This window comes from Dipteris shenzhenensis, chromosome 26 (assembly GCF_047967505.1).
Source record: "Dipteris shenzhenensis isolate YYH24624 ecotype China chromosome 26, Dip_SZ_1.0, whole genome shotgun sequence".
NCBI lineage: Eukaryota > Viridiplantae > Streptophyta > Polypodiopsida > Gleicheniales > Dipteridaceae > Dipteris > Dipteris shenzhenensis.
In genome coordinates, this window is record NC_141621.1 from 37,630,277 (window position 1) to 37,642,462 (window position 12,186).

The 12,186-nt window shown below is 44.1% G+C and overlaps 1 protein-coding gene across 2 annotated transcripts; it reads right to left on the reverse strand.

Annotated features, from left to right (window-relative positions):
- Positions 1-6,155: 6,155 nt before the first annotated feature.
- LOC147885031 (uncharacterized) lies at positions 6,156-9,999 on the reverse strand. Of its 2 annotated transcripts, none has more exons than XM_087398035.1 (3): positions 9,804-9,999; positions 9,261-9,662; positions 6,156-8,282 (listed from the first exon to the last, which is right to left on the reverse strand). In XM_087398035.1, exons 2-3 carry the CDS (start codon positions 9,635-9,637, stop codon positions 6,287-6,289), a joined length of 2,373 nt encoding a protein of 790 aa, XP_087254161.1. In that variant the 5' UTR covers positions 9,638-9,662; positions 9,804-9,999; the 3' UTR covers positions 6,156-6,286. The 2 variants fall into 2 exon arrangements, with proteins under 2 accessions (XP_087254161.1, XP_087254162.1); XM_087398036.1 differs by lacking the exon at positions 9,804-9,999 and having other exon boundaries at positions 6,156-6,885; positions 7,006-8,282; positions 9,261-9,802.
- Positions 10,000-12,186: the final 2,187 nt, after the last annotated feature.

Consider the following 12,186-nt stretch of genomic DNA (forward strand, 5'->3'; position numbering starts at 1 on the left):
TGGGGACAAAAATGTAGTTCTACAAACAAGAAATTAAGTCAATGGAAAGCTATGGACTGAAAAATCCCTCGGGAAGACACATCAATATTTAAAAGGCATCTCATTTGCAAAACCAAAACTAGTTCACATGATTTCGAGGTTGAGAGGGGTAGGTGGGCAAGACCTAGGATCCCTAGAGAGAAAAGAACCTGCAAAATCTGCCCCGCATAGGAGGTAGAGAATGAGAAGCATGTACTCTTAAGTTGTAGAGCCTACCCACATATCAAAGAAGGTTATGGGGATAGCAGAGATAGCCAGTCCAAAAGCTTGGAAGCTACTTGAAAGAGATTTTGGAACACCACGAAAATGTACTGGGACTAGCACACAAGCTAGCCCAACAAGTACTCACAACAAGTTTGTAATATTTTCTATCATTGGATGTTAGGGGTCACTATTGGTTGATCACGATTGCTACACCCATAGATCCTGAAGGGTCTTGCATGTAATTTAATATAATCATATCATCTCTCTCTCTCTCTCTCTCTCTCACAGAGACACACACACACACACACACACACACAGAAAGAAAGAAAGAAAGTCTATTAACATCCACTAGAGACCAAAAGGTCTATGGGACAGCAAGAAACCCTCTAGTACATCTGCTTTAGGGATGGCACATGGCAGCTCCCAAGAAGTGCAAAAAGCAACCCCAATTATTTAGAGTACCTACATGATATTCTGAAAGAGTAAACAGCCATACATCAGTTTAAGACTGAGAGTCTTTTGGTTTTGATTTAAACTCTTTGATTAGTGCTACCCCTTCATGGTAAACTGTCCATTTTCCATCCTTTCTGGCATCCCTGACTTTAGCTAATTCGGTTGCCTTAATCTTGAGTTGAGTTTGTGTAAGTTCCTCTGCTATCCATACTTTGGTGCCCTTCAACTTTTAAGATTGTCGAAGAAGCTTGATCCGCATATCTTTTGACTTCAGTGTAAGGATTGCATGACCTCTATAGTGCAAAATAGAAGCTGGCCTTGAGTCGTCATCATCCTACTCATCATTCAATGTTGGGCAAGCTTGATTTGATCTTTGTCAATATTTCACTATATGTGTCCTCTTTGTACCAATCTTCTGGGAGCCCCCCTATTCTAATCTTCAACGCCGCATTATCACATCTAGCTTCGTGTTCTTTAATCTCTGCTTGGATATCAAACTTACTTGCTTTGTTGTCCACTTCCACAAACACTTCCTTCCTAGCAATTTGTACTTCAATGTGAACAAGATCTTTGATTGTAGAGACTAGCTGCGGGGTAGGGGGGGAATCCTTACAAGATTTTATAGCGTCATCAATTACTACTTGGCGGCGGACATGCGTTTGGCGGACTCACTCGTCTAGTGTGAAACCCCCCAAAGAGGCGATCCCCATACACTGGCTATTGGTGATGGAGGACCTCCTCGCAAGAGGTGGCCTCTAAAAGCTCCATACCAAGCTTCAAGAGGTTCTGCTTGCACTGTATTGAGTAGATTTTTGAAAGAAGCATTAAATGTATCTGAGGGGAGAGACCTACACGTCACCTTGGAGCCTTTTTGTTTTTTGCAAGAGCCTCCAAAAGCGGACCTCTGACACTTGCATCTTCAAATGAAGGTGTGGCGGGTACCCTCCCCTACCCCCCAAACACTCTTCGCTAGAGGGTGTTGCAGACATGAAGTCGGCGGCAAGCGGCCTATGGGGATGCTCTCCGGAATGCTAGACCTGCCTGCCACGATGGTTTGGCTCAATGGCTCAATGCTACATGAGCCACGTCCTTCCAAGCTGTGAAATCGGGCCTTTACTTTTACTAGATCCAATCGTAGCTCTCTCATTGCCTGCTGTGGATAAAAAATCTGATCCTATTGCCCGAAGATGGGCTGTTTTGAGCCTTCTTGTTGATAATTCCATGCAATGGAGTGGGTGTCATGGTTGCAACTGTAGAGTACCGAGTCCTAATGGATGTTGAAGGAGTTGAGGGAGTTGAGGGGGACTTAGAGGAGAGGGTAGGCCAGTCCATAGTTGGCTATATGATGAACCCCCTGGCTTAACCTAACGCTCAAGTTGGGTTGGGGGTTTAGCCCAACTCGAGGTTAGAGAGGACTAGACTAGGACTAGACTAGACTAGGTATGGAGGGGAGATATTGAAAGATGGAGGTGTTGACGGGGGGAGGTACAGAGGTGGTATACCTATACGATTGTACGGAGGTACGAGAGAGGATGTATGAGAGGTACGACTGTACGGAGGTACGAAAGACGCTATACAAGAGGTACGATTATACGAAATGTACAGGAGAGGCTATACGGGAGGTACGGAGGTTGTACAGGAGAGACAGAGAGAGAGGTTTTAGGCTGCAAGTAGGAGGAAGGAGGAGGTACGATTGTACGAAGGTACGGTTGTACGAGAGAGGTACGGGAGGTACAGAGGTGGTGAGAGAGAGAGAGAGAGAGAGAGAGAGAGAGAGAGAGAAAGAGAGAGAGAGGAATGGAGGAAAGAAAAGGAAAAGGATGAGTAATGGGAAAAATAAAAAGTGGGATGGGAAACTAAGAGAACCAACCTTCAAGACAAGGTACATGCACTAGGGACTGAATAACAGCAAATGAGAGACATGCAAATGACCTCAGAGGGGGGCTGCAAAGCCATGGAGGAAGTTAAAGCAAAAAATGTAACTCTCAAGAAGAAGATGGCTGCTAGGCAAGCCACAATGAACAAGAAACATGCTGAGTTTACACCATAGTTCGCTAAAGGAAAAGAAGAGATGCTCAAATGGACAACGGTGGTTAAAAAGGGGTCAACAATCCCTAAGAAGGAGTTCATTGTTGAGGCCCTGGAGGAAGGAAAAAGGAGAGCCAACAAGGCTTTGAATGGCCTAGTACGAGGCTTGATAGTAGGCGACACCCCAATGGAAGATGCCCAAGTGTTGTTCATGAATATGGGTGTCAACCTTACGTGCGAGATAGCATGGAGGGTAGGCAAGGAGGAATCACCAACTAGACCATTAGTGCTAAAATTTTGGACTACCATGGATAGTTTTACCCTCGTGATCATGGGGGAAACTTTGAAAGGGACTAGGGTATACTTGGATGATGATCTCACTCTCCTACAGCAGGAGCACAGAAGGAAGGGAATGGTACAAGTGATGGCGGCAAGAGACGCAAGAAAGTGGGCCGCATACAAAGATGGAAAGTGATTATCAGAGAAAGAGTAGACAAGGGTGAGAAGGAAGAAGGGGAATTATGACGGTGTCGGGCCAATGGAGGATGAGTCCAGAAAGTGGATTGAAAATGGCTGTGTAGAATTGTAATGGTACACTTTGGTCCAATCCACGGGGTTTCTTGGAGACATGCACTGAGAGAGACATGATCTTTTATACCGAGACACATGAGAGCTTGAGAGAGTACGAGTCTGGCTATTGGAGGCACAACTGATCTTCATTGCAGTGTGCTAATTCCCCCAAATACATTCAGGTTACTACAAAGGGGAATAGTCCATATGAGACGATATATGATGACATCACAGAGTTCTTCAGGGAGGGACATCTTGCTCCTCGGCGACTTCAATGCATGCACAAGAGACATGCAGGTGGGCTTGCTAGACCAACAATGCCAGGTAGATGGATCAACCGATGTTTGTCCTTTGGTGTGTTGACTCAACATGAATTAGGACATCTATGGTGGGAATATTGTTGAATGATCCTATTGCACTGCCACATGGCAAGGCTACTAATATATAGTTTCCAAAACATCCTTTCCTTAAACCATACTTGTCATTTCATGGTCTATATTATATAAAACTAACCATTAGATCAAAGGGTTAACTATAGAGACCTAGGCTATGGATCATACAAAGACTATATGAAGTACTTTTGACATGCTCATTGACTTTGGTTATACAACCTTTTTTTCAAGCCACAAAAATCTAAGGGAGGATGTATTTTATCCAAATACTTGTTATGACGACGTCTCAGACCTAATGTTAGATAATGTCCATAACAACGGAAAGGTAGGGACCTCGTGATTTATCCACGAGTGGGTCTCAGGATCTTGAATGATGGTGTCATGTTTGCATTAAGCATAATTAATGATCGTAATTTATGTAGGAAAAACATATAATGAAAACGTAAAAACGACAAAAGTTAATCAACAAATCAAGGTACGACTCATTGAAGATCCCTAAACTCAGAGGTGTAGGACTACCTGATATTGCCTCCAAAAATCTCTCCTTGGTGGCGAAATGGCTGCGACACATGCTACACAGCAGTGCACCATGGGTGGTGATGGCTCGGTGGTTCATAGAGCAAGGGAAAGGATTGAAGGTGAGCTGGAGGGGCCTCTACTAGTATGAGAAACTTTTCTCTAATTTTCCCTTGAGAGCAGTAGGGTCTGATATGATGCAGGGTCTGATATGATGCAGGGGCTGATCTATGCCTGGAAAAGTTGCATCTCTAAGTTGACTTGGAAGGGGCTGGGTGGACTGAGGGGAGATGCCAGCCTTAGTGAGTCAATCTGGTGGAGTAACGCAATTCAACTGGAGGGCCATTCTATTGCTAGGCATGATGTGGTGAAGGCGAGAGCCATATGCAAGAAAGGGTTGAAGTATTGGTCCCAACTTTGGTGCCCCTCGTAGGGAGATTGGAAACCCATTGGGGATATTAGCTGCGAATACTCTCTATCAATTCAAGAAACTGTCTTTCTACAGAGGATTTTACGGGGGCTGCCTGAGGATTGGCCTACGAACTATACTAATAAGCCAAGCCATAGGAGTTCACAATGGCTGCTAGGAAAGACCCGCTTGAAAAAGATATCTGCAAAAGGAGTTTATAGGAAGATTTTTCTTCCTCTCCCTGTGTTTGCTGACCTTAATAGGAAATGGGGATTACGGCGCTCCCCAGGTTGTTGGAGGAAAAGACTAAAGGATATTTGGCAAGAATGTAAGCTGGGTAAACGGAGCTTCCTGACATGGAAGATTCTACATCAGTGGCTACCGGTAAGGGCGCTTGGCAAAAAGATTCGTGACAAATCCTTTATGCCCTTTTTGTAACAGGGAAGTGGAGAGCGTAACGCATCTTTTTGGGCAGTGTGTTGTCACTCAGAGTCTCTAGCCTAAAATCGAAGGTGCGGTGAGAAAAAGTGGCCTAATGAGCAGATTTCAACTTGGTCGGAACTGGAAAATGGGATTATTAGGAGCCAGCAAGTGCCCTTCGACCTTGGTGCCATGCTGGCCAATCATTCGGGCAGCGGCCATGCTTTCTATCTGGTACCAACGAAATCGGTCAGTTTTTGGGAGTAAAGTAAAGGCCGAGTATGGAGAGGGAGCGATGCTTGGTCAGTTTAGATCAGTCCTGAACGATGCCGCAAAAGCTATGGGAAAGAGTCATGCTGTGGTGGCGAATGCCTTACTTGATGTAGCTAAGTTTTGTTAGTCTCTAAGACGTTCTCTCTTGGTGTAACAGCGTAGGCATAGGGTTTACTCCCACTCTTGGCCACTTTTTGTAATCTGGGGTTTTGTTGGGTCTAACCCACCCGAGTTAATACAAGCTGGCTTTTTTCTTTTTTTTTAAAAATAACATTCCATCAATAGTGTTTATACTTTTGGTGGTAGCAATCCTCGTAATTGATGACCAGTATTCCTGCTTGTAATGCTTGCTGGAGTAATATGGTTGATGGTTTCCTCACTACAACTTCCCTTGATTAATCTTAGAAGAACAAAATGATCTATATGGGAGATGTCCACGGTAAAGCACTCAAGACCTTGCTGATCAACCCACTTACAAAAGATACAAAGAAGAGATTTAGGTCGAGGTGCCTTTACATGCATAAGAACTTACAAATCAAATTTTAATAAACTTGCAATCCAACAGTTCGAAAGGAATGCAACAATGAAGTGTAACCTGTGCATACTTGCCCATGGGAATTGTGATCTAGAGTGGAACTAGCCGGAATCTTTAACCACCACTAAAATCAGGAAATCAAGGGTTGCAATTTATGCTAGTCATGGCAGCTATGCATGGCTGAAAAGTGTGACTTCCACGATGAAAATGCATCGAATGCATGCAATACTTAGTACAGTGCGTACAGTGCATACGTATGTTTTTGCATCAACAAAAATAGAAAGACACAAGTTTGAAAAACGATCTTAAAGGTGGGCTCTGATGTCACCCAGAATTGCTATTATACAACTAACTAAAATACAAGGCTTCCGCTGAGAAATGCTGTGAATGAAGCTAGATATAGAGGCGTTCAAATTCAATTGAGGTTTCTTACCACAAAGGCTTTCTTTAGAAGCTTTTTGGGGAAGTGGCTTCTCCCTGTTGATGTTCTTCTCTCATCTGTAGGATCAGCTGGCGATAGTCAAAACCTTTCACTGTAGACTGCCTGTTTCTCATCTCCTGTGTACCTTTTCTGCTAAAGGGCTTGGAAAGAGGCTTTCTCTCTGCCCTCAACTTAATCTGAGAGTGATTTGGCTCTCCCGTTTCTCTGTTTACTTTTGCACGTCTCTCAGTAAGTCTGTCATGGTAATTCTCTTTTGACATTGTCACTGAATAAGGAACATTAGTGATAATGTCCTGTTGGACAAACACACCATCAGCATCTCGTACCCAAAGTGAACCTCTGTGCTGAAACCAATCAAGGCTGGTGCTAACACCTTGAAAGCTATGGCGCAGTTCTGATTCTTTGATTTGCTCCTCAATCTCCAGTTTATCATGTTTCTCCACTTCCAAGATCTTGCTGACCTGCACTAGCCTATCCAAATCTTCGCGCTCTGTTATGTCTGTAGAAAGAACATCTTGAACCTTGAATGCTCTCTCTGAATTTTGCCAAAAACTGGGTACACTCTGCCTGCCTGCATGTCCAAGGACTCCTTTGATGCTTTGCTCTGCATGCACAGAAGAAAGTGCAATATAGTCCTGGTCACCTCTGCTACAATCAGAGTGATGCAAATCAAAATCATTCTTGGTACCATACTCAACAGGATTGTTTACCGGGGTCATCTTACTCTGGTTTCGCCTCCCTTGAATATTATCCGAGCTACCCACTTTATTGGTCTTCAAACCCTCCCTCCTGAACACAAAATCGACATTATTGAAAAATGGTATCTCGTTAATTCTACTGTCCTGCTGGAGCCCATTTGCCCCTTGCAAGTCACTGTCCCTCGTCCCTACATTAGCCTTTTCAGTAAAAGAACTCGAGAGGCTATTGTCAGAAAGTATGCCACCATTGTGGCTATCAAGATACAAGCTTATATCTCTCTCATTCAAAGGTGGACTTGCTACCTTACGCCTCAGCCAGCTTTTCTGACTCACAACAGGTTCTTCACTTGAAAACTTTAAGAAGGCTGGATTTCTCACTTTCTGGAGCAACAAAGGGGAAAAACGAGCAGGGTTGAAAAGGTTACTCAGGGTGTTGAAGCTTGAGAACAGATTAACATTTTCGGTGATCTTCAGGTTTTTCTCATTGTTTCTGAATATGGAAGAAGCAGATGGCATGGATTTGGTTGAATTACTGAGCTCTTCAGCATTTTGATCCTGATGCCTGGTCCCTCTGACACTTTGTTCATCCACAAACTGAGTTTCATTAAAGCTGCTCCCTTTTTTGTCGATATTCATTACCTTAGACACTCCAGACATGACCATTTTTCTTCCCAGCGGTATCATAAGCATAAAGCATATTGATGCAAATGCAGAGCCCAGTAAAAGATTTTGCTGTGACCTATCATTAATCTGTTCCAGAATGCTTGGGAAGCCTGTCTTTATTCCCAAAACCGAATCAAGTAAGGTATTCCATTTCTCAGTATGATCAGATAAAGCCCCTGATGAACTTTCCATTTCTCTCCTGTCACCTTGTAGCTGTTCTTTTTGTAAGTCCTGCAAATGCTGCTTCGACCCTTCTAATAACAAGCTTGTCATGTTAGCTTCTTCATTCTTAATAGAACCACTTCTGATCAATGCCGTGTCTTGTTTTCCCCCTTCTGACATCTGTCTGGTGCTTGACTGCGCCTTTCTGCTTTTCAGTTCAGATTCATCTCCCTTGGACTTTTGTTTTATCACATTTCCACTCGTTTCACTATTCACTTTCACATCATTCAGCAGCGCTGTGGCCTGCAAATCTCTCCCTTTTCGAGTTGGATGTCCATCCACCTCTCCAGTTTTCAGTCCATCAACAACACAATTAGTCTTGAGATCTTCTTGGGATAGTATTGATGCAGCCTGCCGACTTGCATGAATTAGCTGCTCAAGCACCTCACCAAGCTCCTGATCATTCATCTCCCGAAATCTGTGACAGCAGACATTAAGTCAAAAAAGAAAGTTTGCATACACCCCATCTCCCTCTTTTACCTCCCTGACAGAGAAAAAAGAGGCAAAAAACAAATTTTAACTTAGACATGGAAACAAACCAGGCTCTACCCACTACTTATGATCAAATAATTAAAACAGCCTCACCCCTCCCTCTCTCATCAATAAACAGCGTAAACAAAAAGGCAAAAGATTTGACAGCAGCCCATCTCTACTCCCAACTGTTAATCACTTTTGTGCCAAGCTGGTGAAGTCAATACATCCGTTCAAAATACCATATGCTATGGCATATCATCACTCCATAGTCATTCACCATATATGCAGTCTCTCATCAAAATCAAAGGGCACGTTAAGGAAAACTCCTTTTTTTGTGGTGAGCAAATGTTGTTGGGAGGCAAACTGTGGATTAAGTCATTTTAAAACTCCAATGTTCATTAAGCAGGAAGATCCTTGCCCGATGAACGATGGCTAGGTTTATCCTTAGTCCTTTAACATAGGTTGAGCTGCTTTTGTGAGTCATTTAGACTCGGAAGCCAGCCACTTGAAGCAGGACTCAAAGTAGCGGCCAAGTCGCCTATTTTTTATTAAGCCATTTCAAAACTCCAATATTCATCACCCAAAATTACATTAACTGAACATCAAGTACACGGTGATTACGTCACGCCGCTTTAGGGTCCACTCCAAGTAGCAAAAGTCGATATGAATTGTCGTTAGAAAGAGCACTACGATTTTTAATTGGAAAGAATGAGTCGGAAGAGTGCTGATCAAGATGGAGAGTCGACGTGCCCTCTTAAAAGTGCTTCAGGCCCGAAAACTAATAAAATCCGATGCAGTTTTTTCCTCGTTTGTCATAGTAAACAGATTCAGGAGGCTGCGATTGCGTCCATTGAGGTGTCTACACACGAGGAGGCAGCCATGCTACGATAATTGGAAGTACAAACTATTGACACGTACAGACCTGCGTACTAGCTGACGAGCCAAAATGGATTCCATGGAAGGAACATCGGTGCTGGCTTGAGTTGGGGAGATGGCGGTGTCTGGCTCGGGAGAAATGGTGACGACGGGAACTGCAGAAGCTGGATCACAAAGAAGGGCTAAGCCGGCGAGTCCCAACAGATGCGAAGCCCAAGCCCATGTGCCAAAGAAATTGCGGTGCGTGCAGGAATTCCCAGCTTGCAAGATCAAAGCAGAATCAGTCCTATTCTTGTTGAGCTTCGGGAGATTGTTCGATGCTACGGGCAAAGCTTCCGTTCTGCTATCATGTATGTGCAAGCGAGTCGGGGCTGCTGAGAAAGAAGGCGATCCCCAAAGGGCTTTAGCTATGGCGACAGCCATGATCTACACCTCGATTCTGAGACAGCTGAAAATCAAATTCTGCAAAATGGGTCATCACTGGAAGCCCAAAATCTGTACGTTTCACGTTTGCTGCTTCATTGCTTTAGAACAAACGATGGTTTACCACACCACCTTTGACCACGAGGTCAAAGTCCAGCCATTTTACCTCGGGTCAACAGGTTGACCTCAGCAGGTTTCTCGCCGCACCCCCGTGTCAGCTAGTGGTGCTTGGGGAGCCCAGATCCTTTTGCAGCCCCACGCTTGTAAAATGCTGAGTGATGCCACTTTCCTAGCTGGTTGCCTAGATTTTCCAGATTCCAGCCCAGCATCCCACTGTGGACTGGTTGAATTGTTAAAATGAAGTATCATTCTGTGAAACTGCCAAGAACGGCCTTCATTCCCTGCATAACAAGTTTCAAGAGGTGTGGCCGGTTCACTCCTATCTGGAGCTCATCAACGCACACGGGGAGACGTTCTTCCCTTGAAACGAGCATATCCTGAATGGGCAGCCTCCCCAGCCTCAGCGAGACGCGGGGAGGCCCTCTTAGAGCAGCTCCCCTCGTGCACTAGCAAGGCTATCCCACCCACACTCGCAGCTTGCTTTCACGTCCCCATGAGGCTAGACTTCATTTGCCGGCCATGCCAGCAACATTGCCAAAATCCCCATCTTGAATTGCTCGACTAGAAAAATCAATGTGAAGGCACCGCCTTCAATGCAGTTTTAGCTTTAGAAGAAAACTCGATATACCAATTTCTTGCACAGTTCAGAGTGTGCAGCTAGTGGAGGTCCGAATACCAGGGGGGATGCTGCTGAGTGGGCAAAACTCCCTAGCGCCAGGGGCTAGAAGGCCCTCTTAGGAGATTGTCTTAAAAGAGCCTCTTCACGTGGAAGGGCCGATTGGAAATTTGGAACTCAAGAAAAAAACCAAATTGCAATTTTTGTTTCTTTCACACTCGCGCATTTTTGAAGCAATTTTTTACAATGTGCAAGCAGATGTCCAAACTCTGTGCAATCCGAACAGATGACGTGTTTGCACATTAAGATTCTAGCACAACCATTATTGCTCCGATCTTCTCCCGAGCCCATCTCATCGAGATACTAGTTTCAAACCAAGATATCATCATTACAAACAAAAATCTATGTGCGTGAAGGTTTTGATTTGCAACCAACTCGTCTACAATTGCACACCTCCCTCTCTGCTCTAACCAATTGACACCTTGAGCTGGATAGGGTGGATAGCATCCTCACAAAAAGGCATTTCCACATGCCCATTCCACAAAGAACATGTTCGGTGGAAGGCTCCTGCCTCTAGTAAACCCTCCCCAAGCACCGCTCAAAAATTGGCTAACCAGTTAAAAATTTTGGCACGCTAGAATAGCCAATAACCTTCCAAGTAAAGCTATGAGCAATAAATGATGGGGCGGATGTCCGCCATATGTGAACATCATACAACTGTGACGGTCCTCCCAAAAGGTGGGTTTAGCTACTGTCCTTGCCCCTCAAATGATGTGTTTGATGGAGACGACATTTACCATGGCATTTTCTGTCAACCTGAGCCTTTGATGTGGAGAAGGGAATGACGACGACAATGCTCTTGCAATGGAATGTAGGGGGTAGGGAACCAAGTTTTGTGGGTTTGCTCACATTGAATCCTAGCCCTCCCATCATTCAAGATTTGTGCTCAAAATCTAGACGCACTATCATTTTTCCCATGCAATGTATGATTACACAATGTATGATTACACACTGGTGGGATGTAACCTAAGGTGGTAAGACACTAATCATGCCTCCCCAAGTGTTTGTCCCACTTTACCTCTAAAGAGGACTCACACATTTGCTCACATGAAAATGGTCTTGCACCCATTTCCCCAATCCGTCGAGGTCTCTAGGTGGGTTATAATGAATTCTTGATGCTTTGAATCCACGTCACTCACCCCTTTTCCTCATAGCAAGTGGTGTTGTATTCATTGTCCTGGAAAATGTTTTCTCTCACAAGCTCAAAGTGGGTCAATTACATTGGAATGCTGACATGGCGAATAAAAAAACATGCCCTCCCTAGGATCCTTGGCATTATGAAGGGCCCTAAGTCAGGCTTTCAAGCGCAAAAAATGGCAAAATGGTCCCCATGCAAGTTTAGTCGTGACATGGTTGAAGGTGGTGGTTGAAATGCATCAATAGAGGTTTTGCACAAGCGAAAGTCTCTCATTGCCAAGCAGTATACCACATGAGAAAGTCTCAATGACATTTCGCTTGGGTGAAGAGTGAGTGTGTGGTGTGTGACAACGAATAGTACAAGCAATTGTTTGAGTGTCGACAATCATTTGGAACACAAATGGTACATTTTGCTTGTGCCTCAATGCATGAACATCTTTGATGAATGATGTCTAATAAATAGTATTAAGTTGCAACAACGATTACTTTTTGCTTGTGTGTTGTCAATATGATGCAATATTGCAGCACACTAGTTACCCTTGAATCAAGCTTAACTAGTGTGCAACTCATGGCAAGCCGCGGGGTACTTTGTCACACTATAACATTAATGATAAGA